At 47.9% G+C, this 23,464-nt stretch overlaps 1 protein-coding gene across 9 annotated transcripts in view; it reads right to left on the bottom strand.

The window, feature by feature from the left end:
• Positions 1-23,464, bottom strand: part of Ccdc33 (coiled-coil domain containing 33) — a 110,861-nt gene that overhangs the window by 80,040 nt on the left and 7,357 nt on the right. For 6 of the 9 annotated variants that reach the window (XM_076925545.1, XM_076925546.1, XM_076925549.1 and 3 more), the window contains exon 4: positions 6,518-6,681. In XM_076925545.1, coding sequence (XP_076781660.1) covers positions 6,518-6,681 — 164 coding nt within the window. Of the gene's footprint in view, positions 1-6,517; positions 6,682-12,204; positions 12,610-23,464 lie in introns of those variants that run through there. The other 3 variants (XM_076925552.1, XM_076925553.1, XM_076925555.1) reach the window with 1 other exon arrangement.

The following is a 23,464-nucleotide window of genomic DNA, read 5'->3' as shown; positions in this document are numbered from 1 at the left end:
AAGGCCAAAGCTCATATCATGTCCATGGAAAAACTGAGACTTAGAAGCCAAGGGACTGCTTGGCAGTCACACCAGAAGGTTGGGGCAGTGGGCCAGACTCTGGCTCTTCCTGACCCTAGTTTGACTTCTTTCCCCTGCCCAGTGGCTTTTTCTGTTGGGTCTCATGTGCCCAGTGTGACTGCTGGCTGAGGACTCCCTTGCGTTAGACCTGCCAGCATTGCCCAAGGCTCTTCAAATGCTCCCACCTGAGCACAGAGAGGTGAAGCAACTTTCCCAAAGTCACACAGCAAGTGAGAACAGCATCCTATCCATCCATCCATCCACCCATCCATTACTAGCTTCCAGCTTCCGACATTCCCTAGGATTGTGTAATAGGGAAAGAACAGTGAACAAATGACCTGCTCATGGAATCAGTGGGACCTGATGTATAGCCGAGAAAATAATCCCATAAGGACAGAGATGTGGAAGTCTATAGTCCAATGGAGGATGCAAGGGGGAGATGCTGGCCTGGGAAATCAGGGGGCCTCTTCTTTGAGGAGGTTGGAAGAGAAATGCAAACACTTGGGGTGGGAGGGAACAGTGATTCTGAAAGGACTGGGAGATGTCCATTGTGGCTGGAGCAAAGACAGAAAAGAGGGGTCATGCTGCTGAGAAGTTGGAGGGACTCAACCGTGCTGAGCCTGGAGTTCTCGCTATCCTGGGGGCAGTGAGGAGACACGGGCTGCTTTGGTACTTTACTGCTACAGTAGCAAAGGGACACATGACTTAGGAGGAGGTTGGCAAAGGTGGAAGATTGGATGTACCAAGAGCAGGTGAGCAAACAATACAGTGGCCTACCAGGAGGTGGAGACTTGTGGTCAAATTCAAGATTTGAAGAGGGCTTTGGCTCTCTTAGAGGCAGATTGGATAGGGCAGGATGTGGTTCCTGATACCAGGATAGCAATGGGATGACATGGAGAGTGTTAGGAGTGTAGCCATGGGGTAGTGGGGGGGGGGAACTAAGGTGGCCCAATATCTAATGCTGTGTAGGAGACATGAGGAGCAAGGCCAGAGAGAAAGTGAGAGTAGGGTATCCTGGAAGCCAAGAGAAGGGGCTCTAAGACAGTGAGTGGTCACCAGGGACTAGTGCTACCAGGAGACTGTTTTACATATAGGGTATAGCCCATGAGGGACTCAAGAAAGAACTATTGCCATAGAGTAGTGGATAGGATTGGAAGGTGGCTTAGACAGAGACTGGCAGAACCATAAAACAAACCACTGGACTGGCTGGGCTAGCAGCTGTGCCTGGGCTGACTGGGGCTAGTGCCTACTGAGTGAAATGGCCTGAATCTTCTGTGGCTCCCACTAATGAAGAGATGAAAGAGTAGTTTGGGGCTTCCTGCCCCACCTACCACCCTGGCTATAAACCTGCCTGCCGAGAAAGCATCAAGGCCAAAGAGGACAAGAATCTGAAACAAGGATCCCAGAATCCTCATCTGAGGTGGGCCAACATGGCCATGGGAAATAGAGTAAGCCAAGCTGGATGACTAAACTCTGGACATCAGAGCCAGGGTAAAGTGTGGAGTTACATATGCGTGCATGTATATGTATTCTGGTCTTATTGATGTATTGAGAAATAAAAATAATACACGTTTGAAGTGTATTCCATGATTTGACATACCTACTATGAATGATACCAGGTAATCAAGTTAACAAATCCACCCTTTCACGGTTATTCTTTTATATGTTTATGGTGGGGATGCTTAAGATTCATCGCATTTCAAGTCTATAGTATAAAATTAACTATACTTGCCATACTGTATAGTAGATCCCCAAATGGATCCATGTCGCGCCGTGCTCGACCAGCAAGGAAGACGCGACAAACCAGATCCTTCTCAACAGCCTTTATTGTAGAAGTGCTCTTTTAGATTTCAGGGAGAGACCTCGAATGCCCAGAACGGGCTGCTTATATACCCTCAGCCCTGGGAGGGGTGGGGAGGGGGAAGCACATGGAGGTGCACAATTGGTCAAATTGCAGTGCTTCATTAGCATACCACATTAGCATACCCCGCCTGGGAGGGGGTGATTGGTCAGAATGTGGTGCTTAATTAGCATACCCGTTCAGAAAAGGTTGGAGCCAAACTGAATTGCGCATGCGCAGTGCACTGGTAGTTACTACCAGAGGCCTAGGCAGGCGCCATCTTGGCCAGCTGCGTCAGATCACACGTCTTGGCCTGCCGAGTCGGGTTGGCGGCCTACAGATCCACCTTGTAGCTGGATGTTTGACCTCTCTGACAGACTTCTTTGATTGACATTTCTCTATTTTCTCCATTCCCAGACCCTGGCACTACCCTTTAACTCTTTGTTTTGTGAGTCCAACGAGATTCCACATTAAATGAGATAGTGTGGTATTTGTCTTTATGTGCATGGCTTATCTCACTTAGCGTAATGTCTTCCATGTTAGAGGAAGTTACCTACGGCACGTACGTGTGTGTGCGTGTATGAATGTGTGCACGTACAATTATATAATTAATTAATTAATTGTGTGTTTATAGGGTTGAGTGGTACATGTATTGCGGTGTATGTGTGGAGGTCAGAGGACAACTTGTGGGAGTCGGTTCTCTCCTTCCACGTGTGGGTCCCAGGACTGAATTCAGATTGTTAGGCTTATGATCAGCACTTTTATGACCAGCCATCTCAAGTGCTCCAGTGCTGGCTGCCTCTTTCCTTCCTGGTAATAGCTTTTTCAAGAGGTGTAGGAGGGATGGCCTTCAAGTTCTGATTTGCAAGTCTGTGGAGATTAGTAGTGTTGAGCACCTTTTCCGACACCCGTCTCCCACTTTTAATTTACACTTTTATTTTATTTTATGAGACAGTTTCATGCAGCCTGGGCTAACCTTGAATTCATTATGCAGCCGAGGATGACCTTGAACTTCTGATCTTCCTCAGTGGCCAAGTGCAGACCTTATAGGTGTGCACCATCAATGCTGAGTTTATGTGGTGCTGGGAATCAAAACCAGAGCTTTGCACATGCATGCAAGGCAAGCAGTCTGACAACTGAGCTATGATCCCAGTCTGTTAGTGTGACCTCCTTGGGAAAGTGTCTATTCTGGTTCTTTGTGTGTGTGCCAGCCTGTGTGAATGAGCATATGGGTGTGTGTGTCCATACATGTGTGTCTGTGTGTGTGTCTGTATGTATGTGAATGAGCATATGGGTGTGTGTGTCCATACATGTGTGTCTCTGTGTGTGTGTGTGTGTGTCTGTCTCTGTCCGTGTGTGTGTGTCTGTGTGTCTCTGTCTGTGTGTGTGTGAATGAGCATATGGGTGTATGTGTCCATACATGTATGTCTCTGTGTGTGTCTCTGTGTGTGTCTGTGTGTCTCTGTCTCTGTCTGTGTGTGTGTGTCTTTGTGTCTCTGTGTGTCTGTGTATATCTGTCTGTGTATGTGTCTGTGTGTCTCTTTCTGTGTGTTTTTGTGTGTGTGTCTCTATGTGTGTATTTGTATGTGTGTCTGTATGTGTCTGTGTATTTGTATGGGTCTATATGTGTGTGTATGCGTGTCTCTGTGTATGTATGTGTGTCTGTGTGTGTCTATGTGTGTCTGTGTTTGTGTATGTGTCTGTCTGTGTGTGTATCTGTATGTGTGTTTCTGTGTGTGTGTGTCTGTATGTCTGTGTGTGTCTCTGTATGTGTGTATGTGTGTGTGTCTGTATGTGTGTGTATGTGTGTCTCTGTGTGTCTGTATGTGTGTGTCTGTGTGTGTATCTGTATGTGTGTGTCTGTATGTGTCTCTGTGTGTATCTGTATGTGTGTGTCTGTATGTATCTGTGTGTGTCTCTGTATGTGTGTATGTGTGTCTGTGTGTGTCTGTGTGTATGTGTGGTGTGATAGTGGTGGTGCTTGGGGATCAAACCCAGGGCTTGGTACATGCTATTCAAGCTCTCTCCAACTGAGCTATACTCCCAGCCTCTTCGACCATTTTGAGTTTTATTTCTTTGGGGTTTTTGTTTGTTTGTTTGTTTGTTTGTTTTGTTTTTTAGACAGGGTCTTACTGTGTATCCCTGGCTTGCCTGGAACTCCCAGCAGACCAGGCTGGCTGGAACTGCCTGAGATCTGCTTGCCTCCGCCTCCCTGTAGCTGGGATTAAAGTTGTGTGCTACCACAGCAGGGCCTGTGTAGCAGGCCTTGCTCCTGGGATGTAGAAACTCTCCATATGCTTGGGGCATTGGCTCCTCATTAGATGTGTGGTTTGCACACATTTCAGACCATTCTGCTTCTTCATGTCGGTGGTAGTTTTCCTCTGCTATATGGAGGTTTTCAGTTTCTTGTTTATTTTGCTTTTGTTGCTTATACTTTTGATGTCAAATTAAAAAAAATAAATAAATAAATCATTGCCAAGACCAATGTAAGGATCCTAGGGAAAACTGTTTACTCCCAGATCTTAACAGTTTCAGATTTTACATTTGAATGTTTATAATTAAAAAGAAACATATTGAAATATTCATATGAAAAAAAGGCTTTAGTGAACTTCTTTGTCTCAGTCTTTAATGGACTTTTTTTTTTTTTTTTTTTTTTTATCGTTTGCTTTGTTCTGTATTGTAATCAGACCTGGGAAGGCATCAAGTTCTTTCTAGAGTTTAGGGACCAGCTCTAGGGTCTTCGGAATTCTTAGTCCTCCCTCTGGGATTTCTACCTGGGGCGTGGGGTTTGCACGCACGGAAAGCCATCTCTGGGTCCTGGCAGCTGGGTCTTCATTTCCCAGAAGCCCTCCCTTCTCCTTTTCATTTGCATCTCATTAGCACCACTTGGAGCTGCTGGCAGCTCAGCCTGGAGCTCTGGGACCAGGCTGTAGCCTGGCACAGGCCCCACTCCCATCATGAAAGGGGAGTAGAAACGCAGGCTCCCAACTTTCTACCCTACATGCTGTGCCATTGGGTCAGAGGGACTAGGGTGTTCTCTTGACACTCTCATCCAGGATCCTGTTCCCTGGGCTCCCTTCCTTTGCCTGTTCCCATAGCAACAGGGTGATGGTGCAGGGGTCTTTGGAGCAACACAGCCACCCAGCTAACCTCCCCTCCCCAGCCCAGGCTGGGTTGGTGACAAGCAGGCCTTCAATCTCTTGAGATGATCAGTGATAATTGGTTTATGGAAATAGCTAAGAAGCTAAGAGAAGCTTCCCAGTAGAAACCAGCCTCCCGCCAAGTCAGCTTTCTGCCACCTGTCCTTCCCTGGTTCAGAAACAGAGCTGGGGGAGGGGAGGGCAAGCAGCTAGACTGGGGCTGCTGGGGTTTTTCTAGGGAGACCTGTTGTTCCATAGCAGAGCCTCAGTGCCCGCTTTCCTTGTGGGAGAGGAGATGTGACAGGGTTGCTTGTCATCCTGGCCCATTGGTCTGTGTGCATTGTTGGAGAAATGAAGAATGAGACCTGGGATCTGCAAAAAGCCTCAGCTCTGGGGACAGACAAGAAACATATGTGTTGTCATGGCGAGGGGATCTACTCTGGTGGCTGCCTGGAGGAGGAATTCTTTGAAGGTGAAGTTTTAGTGTCTGTGCATACGAGGGCAGGGACAGGTATTCTCCAAAGGGGCTGAGCACTGGGCAGGGAGTAGCAGGCAAGGGTGCAGGTAGGGAGGTGTCAGAAGGAATGGTGGAAGGTCGCAGATGCCAGAAAGTCTCCTTTCTAGCACAATGCTAATGTCCAGCCTCCAGAGGGAGGGTTGTCTGGCTACCATGTTCCCTCATATGCTCTTTGAGGAGAACTGGGGCTCATGAGATGGGCAGAAGATATCATCTAACAGGGCCTATCCACCGGGGTAAATGAGCATGCGCAAAGAGCAGCTGGGTGCATGTGAGTTGCACTAAAGGACTAGACGCTCCATGGCGGAAATGGCTAGGAAGAGGTGAGGCCCCACAGGAGGGTAGCTACGAGCAGCTTGACCTCTTAGGGCCCCCAAAGCCAGGAGAGGCAGACCCCCAAGTCTTTCTGTAACAGGAGAGTGAGAACTTGAGAAAGCTGCATAAAGATTAAAGTAGGCAGGAAGCCAGTTGGCAGAGGAAGACTAGAAAGTCCTTCTCCCAGGCTCACGTTTCAGAGCATTGGGGTGGGGGTGGGGGAGCCCAGACTATACTCGGTGGGATGTAAATGACCAGTAGAAAGGTAATTAGCACCTGCTGAATTTTTCTGTTTGCTTTTCTAGCTCTCACCCACTCTTCTGGGTGCTGTTTCTCTTTCTAACTATGTGTCCCTAGTTGCTCCCCAACCCGCTGGGGACAAACGTCAAACGCCCTGGAACTCAGATCCCTGGCTGGTAACATTCCCCCTTGATCATCCCTATCCCACGCTGAACACAACCTGGGCACCCACAGACAAGGGTCTTGCCCCTGTGAGGTCAGGGCCTGCTCAGCCCTGAGCAGTCACCACACCGCAGGGGACAGGACAGGCCTCTCATTTGCAAGGGAGCTCAGTTTCCAAATGTGCATCAGATGGTTCTGTTCACACCCCCATCCCCAGCCATCCCCAGTCGCCCCGGTACTTACACCACCACGTAGGGCCACGGTTCAGAGCCATCCTTGCAGGCAGGAAGGTTGGTAGCTCCATACAGAGTGACTGTGACAATCTCCTTATTATAGGGCGCCAGGTAGTTGGTGTCAGAATGTGGGTCCTGAGAGGTATCCAGGCGGTCCTGTGGTTCTTCAGAAACCTGTGGGGAGAATTGAGGCTAAGTGGACTCTTCTGATGGAACATTTCTCTTTACTGTTACTGGCAACCTCTACCAGGCAGGTCAAAGCTTTTGGCGGTATAATTTACACAACAAAACAAAAATCAAGAAGAAATTTCCTAAAAAAAATGGCGGTGCACACTATAGAATTCCAGCCCTCTAAGAGGCAGGAGGATTAGAAGGGCCAGAAGTTCAAGGTCATCTTTGGCTCCTCCAGTTTGAGGCTAGCACTGGCAACATGAAACCTTGTTACAAAACAACAAATGGGTCAGTACGCTGGCTCAACCCCTGCTGTGTGAACCTGCCGATCACGAGTTGAACTCGAGGGAAACCCGAGGTTGGGAAGAGAAAAACTGACTTCTAAATATCTTTTCTCAGATCTCCACACACATGCTGTGGTACGCATGCTCTTGGACTCACACACACACACACACACACACACACACACACACACACTAATAGTAAATAAAATAAAAATGAAATGGTTGGAAAATACAAAGTTTACAGTTCAGATGAGTCTATGATTTTGTGGTGAGCAGGAGACTGGATGTGGCCCAAGACCACAGGCTGGATAGGCCTGACTGACCAGGCAGTACCACCTTGCTTGCCCAACTACACAACAGTAGCTTAGGAAGCCATTTTCTCTCTACCTGTCTCACACACCGCATAGCCTTCAAGGTTTCTCTTGCTTCTTCCTTAGCCTTTGGTGTGGCCCCTCCCACAGCAGAACTCAGCCTCCCTTAGTTTGTAAGCAGTCTATCTGTCCACAGACTGTCTGTCCTCAGGCCTCCGCCCCTGCATATACCTCTGTCTGAAACTCCTCCATGCCACGTGCTACTCAGGTTCTAGTGACCGCCACCTTTCTTTCCTATACCTTTACCTTAGGCCACCTGTGTCATCTCATATCCACCCTATGGGACACAGAGGGCTGGGACCTGACAGGAAGCAGCACTCTACCCGGCCCTCCTGACTCCTAGCACAGGAAGACTAGGCAGCGTGGCTTAGCCCTGGATGCACCTGGGAATGCTACTTCATTCAGATGCTCAGGCAGAAGCCACGACTCCCTTAATCATCCCTAGCACCCCTTCCCCACCTCAGCCTTTGTCCTGGTAGTTCCAACGCCTGGGCAGCTCTTTCCGGAAGACTTCAAACCTTGCATCCCCTGCCCCATCCCTCCCTTGCTGCAGGCTGTGGTCCCTGCCTAACAAGTTGTCTCATTAGGAGGTGAGAACAGGGCTTTCCAGTCCTACAAATGCCAGCTCTGTAGAGACTTTGCCTCTTCCTATGACTGAGGATTGAACCTGCTCCCTCCCCCAACAGGGCCCAGCAGGGCCTGTCACCATCTGCAGAGGTGTTGATGAAAGTTATCTCCCCTCCCCAACCCTCCCACACACATGGCAAGGGTAGGGGGAAGGGAGAAGAGCCCTGCTGGTGGAGGAGGGAGAATATTCACAGACCTCTGCCTCCCCTAACCAGCAATCACCCAGTAGGTTTGTTTTCCTGTTCTGGTATAGGAGTGACAGCAGCTGACAAGCCAGGAGACATAGGTCTTAGCACCTCTGTCCCTTCTGAGCCGCTCCCTCCCAGAGCTGTTTCCCTGCACACCGGTGGGAACATCTAGAATGATTTATGATTCAGCTTTTCCAGGGCTTGGTGTGACTAAGGTTCCCTGAAATTAGGCTAGGAGAGGTAACCGATGTCCCTTGTACTGCCAGATGGACACCCTTGCTGCAGCAAGGGCACAAGCCTCCTCTGGCACTCTGGGGGTGGGGGTGGGTTGGAGGGTACATAAATGATGGACCCTTAGCATGACACTTGTCTCAGGCCTTCCCTGACTCCTTGGCAGCCCTTCAGGCCACCAGGCCTCTGCCAGGTCTACAGATTGGATGTCTTCCTTCCCTGTCATCATGCGTCCCTCTCAGGACAGACTTCAGGAAACATACCTTTGAGAGAGCTGGGTGGGAACCTGCTGCTGCCCTTGTGTGCTGGAGGCTGGCTGTTAGTCAGGTACTGCCTGGTGAAGCCTGTAGGCATGTACCATGGGTGTGCTGGGCCTGGGGCCTGAAAGGCTGGGTATCCCAAGGTATGGATAGCTTATAGAGAGGACAGGCAGTGAGCCAGGGCTGCCAGTCTTCACCTTTGCCTCTTGGGTCCCTGCATCAGGATCAGTGTGCTCTGCCTGCCTCTGCCCCTGGTCACACTGAAGAATTTGTGAAGGAATAGGATATCTATATACCTATGCTAATGCCGACACAGATACCTACATTTATAAGGTTACGAGGTGAGGAGAAAACTGTGAGTGAAGCTGCTGACCCTGGGAAGAGAATCAGTTTCCATGAGAGCTCATCACAGCTCTTAGGCCCCTCTCTCGCTCACCCATGCAATGATACTAAGGTGCAGAAATCCGCAGACTGCAGTCACAGACCACAGACAGCAGGCTGGTGGTAAGCTCAAAGCCTGCCAATTTCCAAGCAAAGTTCCCTTAGCTGCCCCTCAGGATTTGGGCCCTGAGCAGACTTGAAAGATGCTAATCCAAACGCCTTGCTCATCTATGCAAGTAAAGTTGTCCTCCACAAGCCAGGGCTAGCTGCCAGTTGTCCTTGGGAATCCCAGAATGCTCGTTGCTTGGGGCAGCATTGGATGTGTGCGGAAGTGTGAACGCAGGAGGGAAGGAGCCTCAGACAAGCTTAGGCTCATGGAGGGGGTTGGGGGTGGGGGTGGGGGTTGGGGTGGGGGTTCAGGTGGTTCTGCCAGAGACCAGGATGAAACAAGAATCCTCTTCCATCCTATCCTCTCTTCCCAGCAGTCTGGGAAGCCATGGGAAGCTATGAAGCCCAGATCTCTCTTCCAGAAGGGTCCACATCTGAAAGCACACTAGCTAGAGAGGCCACGCTGAGTCTTCCAGAGGGAGGCTAGGCTGAGAGGGTGTAGTGACTCCGATATGCCACTTGGGCAAATTATTACACTCCGGCAGGTATTGGGTTTAAAAATGGCCTCTCAGGACAGTGTGATGGCTCAGCAGGTAAAAGTTCTTGCTGCATAAGCCTGCTAACTTGAGATGGATTCCATAAACCACGAACAAAGCCAGATGAGGGGACATGCATCTATAATCTTAGCACTGCTGAGGCAAGATGGAAGGTGGCGACACGAGAACTCTCCAGAAACTCACGGGTCACTCCCCTGGCATGTGGGATGAGCAGAAACAAGAAGAGAGATCTTGCTTCAAAACAAGATAGGAGGACACCAGTTCCCAAAAGTTATTCTGGGACCTCCATGCATGCATGCACGCACACACGCACACACACACACCATCACCACCACCACCACCACCACCAATGAAAACAGTACTTCACGTCCCTAGCTTTAATGACCAACCTTGCCTGGGTACTAGGATAGCCTGTAAGGCCCCTTTGTATTGAGGAAAAGGGCTCAGGATATAAGACCTCTCCCATTTTTCATGCTTCTTTACCTGGGCTCATTTCCTGGGTTACTATGCCTACCCGAGGGCTTGTAGCCTCAGGATTTACTGATAATGGCAGAAGTCACAGTGCCTGACGCAGGAGTGCATTTTCACAGGATGACACAGGGATGAGATGCAGCTCAGTGGGAGAGCACATACTTATTACGCACAAGGCCCCAGGCTGGCTCCTCAGCTCCACAGAAATGTGCAAAAGGTCAGAAACCACTGGGAAAATAACTGGTAGGTTTGATTACAGTTTTCAAAAATTCAGGCTGGGTAGCTAGCTCACAGGTAGAGAGCCCCCCCCCCCCCCCCATGCACAAGGCCCCTGAGTTCAATCTTCAGTACTGGGGGGAGGGAGTACAGAGGGGCACCTTAAAAGTGCGTACCTAACCAGGCTTGGTGGCTCATGCCTGTAATTCTATCCCTCTGGAGGCAGAGGAAGGAGGATCACTAGAACTCTGAGGCTTGCCTGGTCTACATATTGAGTTCCAGGCCAGCTAGGGCCACATAGTGAGACCCTGTATCAGAAAGCAAAGAAAAAAAAAGAAAGAAAAAAAGATGATTAATAAAGCTGGATTAATATTTCCAATGCACAAAGAACACTGGAATTTAGGAAAACTACCCCCAATAAAAAAAAAGTTACAAGCTGAGGAATGGCCAAAGAAGCAAAATGAAGGGGCTGAGTGTGGCACTATGGCCCAGTGGGTAGAGTTCTTGCCAGCACAACTTTATTGAGCACCTACCATATATGCCAGGCATTGTATTATACAGCAGAATAATATTATTATATTATACAGTAATAATCAAAATCTAAGAAAATAAAGAACAAAAACAATCAAAAGCTATCTGTTCCAGGGAATCTGACACTGTCACACAGACATGCATGCAGGCAGAACGCCAATGCACATAAAATTAAATTAAACTCAAAGAAAAAGAAAAGTTACTTCAGCAAGGAGAACAGTTAAGGCACTGGAGGGGACACTGGGCCAGGCAGAGGGAGGAAGCAGAGCTGAGAGAGGTCTCTAAATGCTGCAGACACCCCACATTCGCTACAGGCACTTCCTCCACCCTGCCTCCAGCCTCACAACTCAAGACACCCTGAAAGGTCAGAGCCGACCTCAGGGCACCAGCACTGGGCTTGTGCAGGGTGAGGAGGGGTGGAGTTCAGACCCCCAGCATCCACATAAAAACTGGGCACATGGCAGCCTGATTCTGTATTCCCAGTGCTGAGACTGGGAGCCGAAGATATACAAGGGCATCCTAGCTCTTGAGCTCACCAGCCAGCCAGCCAGCCTACGCAACCAGTGAGCTCCAGGTTCGATGAGAGACCCTGCCTCAAAAAAAATATATATATATATGAGGGAAAGTGACAAAGGAAGACACTCGATGTCTCTCTCTGGCCTCCGTGCACACACACATGCACATATCCCGGCACGTGCACACATGCACACACATCAAAAAAATATTATGTGGTACTGTGGAGAGACGTTCTTAGCAAGTGCCTGTTGCCTCTGGTCTGTCCTTGTAGGTAAATGACACAGTCACAGGTTTAGGTTTTGCCACCAAATGAAAGGGGAAGGTATGTGACCCTTCCACTGAAATGCCAGCATTCCTGGCTCTGGGCCCCTCCTGGTAGGTTCTTGCTGTTTTTCCACAATTCTTTATTGAGCACCTATTCTGTCCCATGCACTGTCCTAAGTGAGGGGATACAACAGTGATCAAAACAGACTCCCCCCAAACCCCTTCTTTGCAGAAGGCAAGATCTGTGTTCAAGGCGAGGGCAAGGATGAGGTGAGAGGAAAGGCAAGGGCGCATCCACCCGTGCATCAGGGATTGGATGGTGGCTGATGAATAACATCTTTCAGGTAAGGGCGGGCCAAGTCAACCACCATCTCTGAGAGCCTCAGAACAGAACATCTAATCACCACCACTCTCGGTCTCGAAGCGGTGACTGAGGCCCAGAGAAGAAACACGCCTGTCACCGTCAGGGGACATCAGAGGATGAGACCACACAGCTGTTACAGACTCTGCTCCAACCTCACCTTTGTCTTCTGTCGTCCCATCCTCTTGGGGGCAGGAGTGTTCACTTTAGCAATCTTGGGGGTTAGTATTGCCCCTGGGAATGGGCAGGGGATCAGTCATGGGCCTTGCCAGCCAACAGGCCCAGGTACCTTGAGTCTTCACCCACCAATACGGTCTCCCGGGTGGCACACACTGCTTCGGGGGCTGGACTGGGTAGGGGACGTTGAGTGGGAAGATGCAATCTGGATCTTTCTCAGATGTGAGAGATCCTGTGGGTGGAGGTGCCATGGAGTATTTGGCCCATGGCCAGCTAAGCAGGGGCTTAGGGAACTGATTCCTGGCAGCCTCAAGAGGGTGAAGTGGGGTGATCCTTGTTCTGCCCAGCCCTGGGAAAGTACAGAGTTTTCCATTTAGCTGGATCACCTAGGCAACACTGTATGACATCACAGGACAGAATCAGTCACACAGATGCAGTGCAGCAGGGTGGAGTCAGAAGCCCTCCGCTTTTTTCCCCTGAACTGCCTGGTGACCAGTCCCTGCTGTACTGTTCTTGGCGACTGTGACTGGCTCACCACACTGTGTGTCCAGTCCCTTGCTCTTCCTATCAGAGCATAGAAGACCCAATCACTACCCTCAGAGACGATGCTGTGAGGTTCTATAGTCACCTAGTCTCCCTGGATACTTAGTATCTTCCTTCTACCTAGCAATATACACCAGCCTGGGGAGATGGCCCAGTCAGTAAAGTGCCTGCTTTGTAAGCACAGGGACCTGAGTTCAGAACCCCAGCACCCATGTAAAAAGCAGGGCACCCCTGCATGCACCTGTAGTCGGCACTGGGAAACAGTGGCAGGTGGCTCCTGAACTCAGCCACCAGCCCGGCCCAGGTGCAGTGAGAGGACCCACCTCTGGCCTGAGACTGAGGAAGAGACCTGACATCAACCTCTGACTTCCACATGCACAAGTGTGGACATGCACTTCCACCACGTGCGCACAACTCCCCACCCCCGCCCCTCACCACCCTGAACATGTTCACAGGCATACACCGCACAAAATAATAATCACAAAACTAGTTTCTTCTCGGAAGGTGGTAAGACTATGGGGAGGGACTGGGAAAAGACTGAAACATACACTGTTAGTGACATTTTTTTTGTTTTGTTTTGTTTTGTTTTGTTTTGTTTTGTTTTTTGTTTTTCGAGACAGGGTTTCTCTGTGTAGTCCTGGCTGTCCTGGAACTCACTCTGTAGACCAGGCTGGCCTCGAACTCAAAAATCCGCCTGCCTCTGCCTCCCAAGTGCTGGGATTAAAGGCGTGCGCCACCACCGCCCGGCAGTGACATATTTTTTTAAAAAGAATCACTAACGTTTTTATGGGTATCGTCTGCATGTGTGGCTCTGTACCCCATTGTGTGCATTGCCTGCTTGTGGAGGCCAGTAGAATGCAGTGGGCAACAAGAGGGCTCAAGTAGACAGATGGGTTCAAAGTCAGGCTCTGTTCCTCCTTGGGTCTCCCCAGCCCCAAGGGCAATCTACCTATACAAGTCCCAGGACAGTGTCTCTCTGTCTTAGAGATCCCAGCCAGACCTCCCTCCCCACCTTAGTACCAGGCTCCCCTACCATCTCTGTTTCTTTCCCCTTCTACAGAGTGACAGGGTTAGATGAGGTAGGAAACACACGTAGGGTGCTTTTTGGAGCAAACCACTCATAGCTCTGTGACTCTAGGTAAAATATTAGCCTCTCTGGGCTTTAGTTCCATCCCTCATACGATGAGGAGTCAGGGCCGCTCTAGGAACTGAGTGAGACAAAATAGAAAGTGCTTAAGTGCTCACTCTGGAGCTTGGACTTGGTTTTGCCTTACAGACACAGGCTGGAGAAGTAACAGACGTCTGCAGATGCTGGCCAATACTTCTAACCCGGGGCTTGGTGGTCACACCCTCCCCTAGATACCTTAGCCCGTTCAGTTTCGTTTCTAGGCCTGTTCCCATGGTCACAGCACCACCGCCCGCCTTTCTTATCTGTAGGTTCTCACTCGGGGACCCTCCTCCCAGGAGTTTCAGAAGGAAAGCAGCCTCCTTTGTGCATGGAAACATCCGCCTTAGTGTGTGTGGCTTTGGGGCAGTCCTTACGCTGTGTTTAATCCTTGCAGAGAGAGGGCTGGGGGCTCAGCAACGTCACTATCTCTCTCTAGGTTTTTATTTTGACAGCTGTCAGCTCAGGCAGCTCCCTGACAGCATTAATTCCTCCCAGCCCTGCTGGTGTATGTATACAGTAGGTGATCCCTTGGTGGCTGAAAGAAGTAAGACCATGCAATGATCCCGTGCCCTGACAGTGTTGATTCCATAGTCATCTGGCCAAGCCTCCGGAGGCTGCCCTGACCTCACATCACCTAAAAGTCTGAGGCTCTGAGTTTCTGTGGAGATCTTTGGTCTTTCCTTTGTTTCAGTTATAGCTTCAATGGGCTCTCTATTAAAGTGGCGTCTGAGTCTATGTTTTAGTCCCTGCAGTCGCACTGTGCTAGGGACATCCTGTTTGGGTAGGTCGGTGGTTCCAGCTTGTCTTCTCCCTACCCTCTGTCTTTGAGGAGGATGGACTCTTGGGTCCCTTTGTAGGGTATCCCGTTCTTTCTCCCCAAAGAACCTGAAGACAGAATGGACCACTGCCTCCTCAACAGCTCTGGCAAGAGGGCAGGCGAGCATCTTGCAAGGCAGTTTGAGCCTCCGCTAGTGTCGCTTAGGATGTGGGTGCCTCTCATTTGAACTCACATCCTTTCTTCCTCTTTTCCACCCTGCTCTGTATCCCAGTAAGCGATCCTCAGCTATGACCACACTGGGTTCTACTTAGGCTGGGCTTCCTTGAGGTGCTGCAGGGATCTGTAAAACTCCGTCCCTGTTATGGGTTGTATCCTTCCACCTAAGGCTACCCAGGTTGCTATCCCAGAAAGCTGCCCTTTGGGCTAAGCTCATGTTCCAAACTCTTGCCTTTCAAGCCTAGGGTCACAAGGATGATTGATATGACAATCCCACCTTGTTCCTCTTAAACGGGAGGCAGCTGCTCTGTGAGTCCTTCTTGTAGGCCTATGCTCTTGCCTGAAGTCCTACAATGACCACAACCATCTTCCCCCTGGCACCTCTGTACATCTCAGCATTTAATGAACATAATACTATGAGTGGGGTCTCCAGCCAGCAGCTCTAAGTACACTGTGTCTCAGTTAAGCCCCATGTTGTGATTCTTGTCACTCTCTTTGTTATGAAAGACAGGTGCTCTGAGGAAATAGACCTGTTTAAGGCTACCAGCTCTGGGCTGGTGAGATGGCTCAGCGGTTAAGAGCACTGACTACTCTTCCGAAGGTCATGAGGTCAAATCCTAGCACCCACATGGTCGTTCACAACCATTCGTAATGAGATCTGATGCCCTCTTATAGGGTGTCTGAAGACAGTTACAGTGTACTTACATATAATAAATAAGTAAAAACCTTTGGGCTGGAGCGAGTGGGGCCGAAGTGAGAGGGAGAAGGGAAAGGGGGAAAAAAATCACCAGCTCTGAAGATCAAGCTGGGATTTGAGTCTAGGCCTGATGGCTGGGACTCTGTGAGCATGTGTGCAAGCTCTTTGAGGATGTGTGGCAAGACCTGTTGCCTTCTCTCTCTCTCTCTTTTTTTCCCCCCTTAGGAAAAGGAGTGACATTCCTATTTCTCTTTCAAAACCAGGCTAACATGGACAGGGTTAAGACCAGACACAATCGTCTGTGGGTTGTTTTTGTTGTTACTGTTTTGTGCTGGGGATTGATCAGAGAGCATAGTAGGCAAACTTTCTCTTACTGAACCACCCCACAGCCACAGCTAACCTTTTGAATGAGAGCAGGCCGATGGCTCTGTGACCTCAAAGCTAGATGATAGCATCAGAAGTGAACAAGCAGTATGTCTTGGTGTCTCATCTGAGCAGAGCACATGGCATCTGGAGGAGGCCACTGCTACCCAGCACTAACAGAGCATCTGCCCCTGCCCCAGCTGGTAGCGGCAGGACATCTGAGCTATGGCTGTAATAGTAATGTGGCCTTGGTCCAGTTTTGGCCAAGCCCTTTGGATGCAAGCTGCAGGGACAGGACCCACTGGCCACACTGGCCACAGTTAACAGTAGTCCAGGAGACTACTTCTGCCTCTCCTCAGTGCCTTAGTATGCACAGGAAACCTTAAGGAACTTCAGTAAATAGACACTGGGCTGTTTGGGTGTGTCTATGACAACCTCTGTGACTATGTCTCATCGCAGCCTGCTCTTGCAGCCTCTAGTCCCCAGGACAGTTCTGGCAAGCAGTAGCAAGTATGTAGGAGAAGGTTCAGCTGTGACGTACAGGATGCCTTGGGACCCATAGGACTCACCTTTAGCCCTGGTCTGCTGTAGTCCCTTTGACCTTAGAGACCCCAGTAACTTCAGCTAATTGGCTGTGCTGGCTGACTCCTGCAGAGGGCCAGAGAACGGGGCCAGGAGGACCTAGATAGCCCAGAGAAGGTTTCCCTCACCTTTCTACCAGTTTATGTGATAGAGAGCACCCATGGCCCTAGCTTTGTCTGCAGCAGACATGGGGGGGGGGTGTGTGACATGTTGGCTAGTTCTGCTCCTCGTCTGCTTAGTGTGCACCCTGATTGATTGCCCTGCTGGAAGACTCTTCTCAGTGCTGAGTAACCAGAGCTCTCTCGTCTGAGGCAGCTCAGGCCCCACTGTCAACTCATAAATCACTTTGCTAAAGATACGGCCTGGCTTTTGAACATTTTTCTTCTAAAAGAATCGATAACTCGTTAACAAGCGATTGAATAAAGGAGACGCGAGGAAGCTGCCCGCTATTCCCTTCCATTAGGAAGGGGCAGAGGTGGTAGGTACCCTGCCAAGGTGGAGGGTGTCTATTTACTAAGCACAAGGCTGTTGTCGAGCAACCAGAATTTCCGTGTCTCTTCACTCCATCTCTACTTTATACCTGTGTTCCAGGCCCTTCCGAGTAGCCAATGGCATCTTCAGCCTTGGGGACTTTATATATGCCGTTCTATCTGCCTGATGGTCCCTCTACGGCTGAAGTCATAGACAGATGACCACCATCAAGTCTTCCCTGAAACCTGCCCACTCCTTTCTCCACATAAAGGCATCAGACCCACAATTCATAGGCATCCCCCTCCCAGAGCTCATGAGCTACCATCTAGTCCTCTAGGACAGGGTCTGTCTTCCTTGAGGGCAGGGACCAGGTCTGGCAAGCTGTGTCCCAGGGGCCAGCAAAGCACAGCAGAGTTTGTTTCAGGTAGGTGCTTGGCAAGTAAGAAGCATCAGCATGGAATCCCTCCCTCCCCTCTTCTGCTTTAGCCTGGAATGGTGACGTCTGTTTCTCTAGTGTGGTACCTCTTGATGCCTCTGTCCCTACAAGGGTGGATGGCATCTGCAAGTCTCAGAAGAGTGAGTAACACTTAGTAGGTACCTAGTATGTCACAGAATTATGTGTATAACTTCGTTATAGGTTAATCCTCTCTATAGTTCCTGTTTATCAATGATTCTTGTTGTTGTTGTTGTTGTTTTGGTTTTTCGAGACAGGGTTTCTCTGTATAGCCCTGGCTGTCCTGGAGCTCACTCTGTAGACCAGGCTGGCCTCGAACTCAGAAATCCGCCTGCCTCTGCCCCCCAAGTGCTGGGATTAAAGGCGTGCGCCACCACCGTCGATTCTTGTTTTGAGACAAGTCCTTGCTATATAGCCTTGGATGGTCTAGAACTCCCTACATAGTCCAGGCTGGCCTTGAACGTGTGGTGCTTCTATTGCCTCTGCCTCCCAAGTGCTGGGATTATGAATGTGTACCACCATGCCAGATCCTGTAGTTCTCACTTTAAAGGAAACTAGGGCTAGGAATGTACCTCAGTTGGTAGAGTGCTTGCCTAGCCTACATAATGCTCTATCCCCAGTACTGCATAAAACTGGGCATGGTAGCATAGGCCTGTAATCCCAGCACTTAGGAGGAAAGGCCAAGAAGGGTATAGCATGCCTAAACCAAGGCTGGGTTATATGTTAAGAGGAGGAAGAGGAGGAAGAGGAGGAAGAGGAGAAGGAGGAGGCGGAAGAGAAGGATACTGAAGCCACACCGAAGAATCTATATTCATCCCAGCATCCTCCCTTACTGAAATGCCTGTAGGTAACCTGGGAATTGTGGGACAGTAGAAACCAGAGCGCCCATCCCAGGACAAGTCTTAAGGTTAGCTCTGCAGCTGGGATGAAACAGAAGGTAGCTCCGGTTATAGGAAACTACTCATTCAGGCAGCCTGGACTTGGCTGGAATGGATCTCTCAGACCTCCAGCTCAGCACTGGGCTACTCCTGCCCACATTGCCTGCTGCCTCCACCAGAGAGCAGAGCCTTTGGCCCTAATCTCATTTGAGGCCATGAAATCACATTTGCAGTGTGTTAATGCAGCATGGGCCTGGCCCAGCTGTCTTGTCTCCTGGCAGAGAGAGGAGCCTAGAAAGCCATCTAGCCTGGAGGGAAGTCTCTTCAGGAACACCGGGAGACAGAAAGCAATTATGCTCTAAGAGGAAGATTAAAATAATGTCTACACTCACCCAAGCTCACCCAAGGGCCTCAGCACCATCCAGCCTGCAGTGGCTTGGGGCAAGCTTTCTGCTGGGCAGGGGGGAGGGGAGAGGGGAAGCCATGACCAGGCTCTCACCTGCCCCCAGATCACTGCCTCCCCAGTAGTCTCTAAGTTCCCCCAAACATGTCCCAGGCCCCATGTCCTCGTCCTAGCTGTTCTCTGCCTCTGAGGATCCCAGCTTCCTGGTCCTTATGATCCAGGAACGGAGCTGCATAGGTGAAGTCCCACAGCTGAAGGTCAGCAGAATCAGAACTTTCCGTCATCAACCTTCTTACTTTACTGTCCTGACTCAATCCATTCTGCTTCCGCGTGTGTGTGTGTGTGTGTGTGTCTGTGTGTGGTGTGTGTGTGTGTGTGTGTGTGTGTGTGTGTGCATGCTCTGTGGCCATGGAGTCAATCAACCTTAGATTAAAAATATTTGAAAAACATAGTTTCTGGGTTGGCATACTTGGCATGCTCAAGGCCTGGGTCCGCTCTCTGGCACCTCAAGAATAATAAAATAAAAGTGCATCTGAACCGAAGGTATAGACTTTTCCTTGCTATGAGTCTCCAAACAATACAGTACAACAACTCTCTACACTGTTCCAGCATTCCATTAGATTTGACGAGGAATTTAGAGATGAATTAAAGAATACAGGAAGAGCCAAGTGTAGCTCATACTCCTCTTGTAAGCCAAACATTTAGGAGGCTGAGACAGGAGGATCACAAGCTTGGGGACAGCCTGGGATGTCTAGTTAGACCCTATCTCTTACTAGTACTAGTACTACTAGTAATACTACTATATATTATATACTACTATATATACCATAGTAGTATATAATACTCTAGTAGTATACTATATACTATGTATATACTATGTATATACTATATATACTATGTATATGTATATACTATTGTATATACTATGTATATACTATATATACTATGTATATGTGTATACTATAGTATATACTATGTATAGTATATAGTATACTACTATAGTAGTAGTATTACTAGTAGTACTAGTATTAGTAGTAGTAGTACTACTACTAATAATAGTAGTATATAATACTATAGTAGTATACTATATACTATGTATATACTATGTATATACTATATATACTATGTATATACTATTGTATATACTATGTATATACTATATATACTATGTATATACTATTGTATATACTATGTATATACTATATATACTATGTATATACTATTGTATATACTATGTATATACTATATATACTATGTATATACTATTGTATATACTATGTATATACTATATATACTATGTATATGTGTATACTATAGTATATACTATGTATAGTATATAGTATACTACTATAGTAGTAGTATTACTAGTAGTACTAGTATTAGTAGTAGTAGTACTACTACTAATAATAGTAGTATATAATACTATAGTAGTATACTATATACTATGTATATACTATGTATATACTATATATACTATGTATATACTATTGTATATACTATGTATATACTATATATACTATGTATATACTATTGTATATACTATGTATATACTATATATACTATGTATATACTATTGTATATACTATGTATATACTATATATACTATGTATATACTATTGTATATACTATGTATATACTATATATACTATGTATATGTGTATACTATAGTATATACTATGTATAGTATATAGTATACTACTATAGTAGTAGTATTACTAGTAGTACTAGTATTAGTAGTAGTAGTACTACTACTAATAATAGTAGTATATAATACTATAGTAGTATACTATATACTATGTATATACTATGTATATACTATATATACTATGTATATACTATTGTATATACTATGTATATACTATATATACTATGTATATACTATTGTATATACTATGTATATACTATATATACTATGTATATACTATTGTATATACTATGTATATACTATATATACTATGTATATACTATTGTATATACTATGTATATACTATATATACTATGTATATACTATTGTATATACTATGTATATACTATATATACTATGTATATACTATTGTATATACTATGTATATACTATATATACTATGTATATACTATTGTATATACTATGTATATACTATATATACTATGTATATGTGTATACTATAGTATATACTATGTATAGTATATAGTATACTACTATAGTAGTAGTATTACTAGTAGTACTAGTATTATTAGTAGTAGTAGTACTATTACTATTACTACTACTACTACTAATAATAATAATAATTATACAGAATGATGTGTATAGGTTCTATGCAAATTCCATGTCATTTTCACTTAAAGAACTTGGGTACCTACCTACAGATTGAGCCTTTGAGAAGTCCTTAGAGCCAACTCTCAGGATACCAAGGGCAAGGGTACCATCTTCTCCTCTGTTTCTTTAGCCTTCCCAGAGTGAGCCAGTTTGTATCCCCTCCTTTACCCAATGACTTCACAATCTCACTATGTTGTGCTTGTCTCTCTGGGGGGATGGAGTTCTGAGAGGCCAGACCTGGCTCAGAATCAGGGACCCCCAAACACTGCATGAAGGAACTAAGACTCCCTTCAGGTTCCAGGTGAAGATGTGCCCCTCCTCCTGCCTCCATGGTTGAATCCAGGGTGCCTCCCAAGCTCTCCCAAACTTTTAGGGAGTTTAGGGGATCCTGTCTCCTCTAAGAAACCTTCTGGACTGCAGGGAAGCCAGCATTTCTCTTAATCTTCACAGTCATCTTGTGAGGGAGGCATTATGCTCCCTCTACAGAGGAGGAGACAGGGTCAGAGAAGTAAGGTGATGCCCTCAGAGGCAGTAGGAGGCAGTGAACTGGAGCCCACGCTTGAGTGTAAAGTCTGACTGTGGTGCTTGCTGGGGTAAAACCATCAGTCTTCAGACAGTGTATCAGAGGGTTTACTCATGTGCTGGAATTTTTATGCAATATTTCTCCCCTACGTCTCAACAAGCAGTTCTAGGGAGCCACAAAGTTTGTCCTGAACTCTGCACACTGATACCCCAACTTCACTCCAGTCTGGATTCCAAACCATCCAGTCCACGAGCCCCTCACTGTGAGGGTCAGCTGAACACTGGGTGACCTCTTAGCTGGTGTTGGTATCATATCATATATCATATCATAAGATGCCACAGGAAGCCAACTACTTCCTTCTGCTCCTGTCCAAGGGGTCAAGAAGTGAAGCACTAGGGTCCCCTTCTGAGGGACTGAAGAAGAGCTTGCAAATTGTGAGACTATCTGGCCAGGGATGCAGTTAGATATGGGCTCTGCCTTTGTCATTCTGGCTCAGAGCAGCTTTCAGGATGGAAATCCCAGAGCCTGTGGAGACACCACCTCCTCTCCATGCCCTTGGTATCTCTACACTTCTTTACTTCCCCATTTTTCCTTACCAGACAGTTTCTTTCCTGGCTCCAAGTCCTGTCTCTACACTGCTCTTTCTGAGATTTCCGTTAGAACTCTCTTCTGCCCTATCTATCCTTGATGCCTCAGCCATCATCCTGATGTCTGTGAGGAGGGCTTTACACCATCTAAGTTCCCACCCTTCTCCTCACCCAAGCCCCATAGCCTCCTCATTAGACATCACTGTTTGGCTGAGGACTATGAGGCCCAAGGAGGTTGGGAACTCCATCTGAGTCCTGACTGTTCAGATGGAGCTGGGAACTTAGGTTCAAAGTTACAGTCTTCTAAAGTCTCCCAGAGCCGTTCTGCAGTGATCTGAGGCCCTGAGGTTTGCTCAGAGATATTGTCGGTTTGGAAAATCACTGTCCGTGCCTTCTATCTCCTCCCTGTGGCTATCTGGGCATTTCTCCAAGGGCTGGACACACAGACACACAGTCTGCTGCTTGGGAAAGCCAATAAAATGAAGGCATGTGTGGGTGGATGGGTGAATGAATGGATGCCACCTTATGTCAAGGGAGGTTGGACCACAGTACCACAGGGGAGGCTGTGGAAGTGAGATGGGAGAAGGGCACCCATATGCATACTCGGCTTATCCCAGGAAAGGGGCTACTGTGTGCTGACCCTGAGACTTTGCAGACCCAGCCTAGGCTGAGGGTGACTGTGCTGGCCCCTGGTAGGCCAACAGTCACGCTGTCAGCTTTCCCTGCCCCCATCTGCTGTCAGAGTTGAATTAAATATCAGTTTCACACAGCGCTTTAATCTCACCTCATACATCACACATGCCATGTCCCCAAGACTCTCACTCATTTGGTTGAGACTGTGCTCTGGGGTCTGTACAGAGACGAAGGCAGGAGGCACGGGTCAAGATGTGGGAGCATGTGTACTTCCCGTGTGTGTGTGTGTGTGTGTGTGTGTGTGTGTGTGTGTGCTTCTCATGAGCTTGTCTTTGGGAGAGGGCATCATGTGGTTTTGCACATATGTGCACACTATATGCATGTGTGGTCCTGTGAGCCTAAACACCTGTGAAGGTGATTGCTGAGGATGACAAGTGGGTGGGTCTACGTTTCCCTGGAGCTGGGGTTCAGCTGGCTCAGAGGCCTTCAGAAGCAGGCACCCCCTTCTTCTCCATTTCCCCCAACTAGATCTCTCTCTCTCTCTCTCTCTCTCTCTCTCTCTCTCTCTCTCTTTCTCACACACACACACACATACACACACTCTCACACACACACTCACATACACTCTCACACTCACATGCAGGCTTGCCC

Source organism: Arvicanthis niloticus, chromosome 26 (genome assembly GCF_011762505.2).
Source record: "Arvicanthis niloticus isolate mArvNil1 chromosome 26, mArvNil1.pat.X, whole genome shotgun sequence".
Classification (NCBI taxonomy): Eukaryota; Metazoa; Chordata; class Mammalia; order Rodentia; family Muridae; genus Arvicanthis; species Arvicanthis niloticus.
The sequence above is the reverse complement of the archived record's forward strand: the minus strand, read 5'-3'. Positions and strand labels throughout refer to the sequence as shown.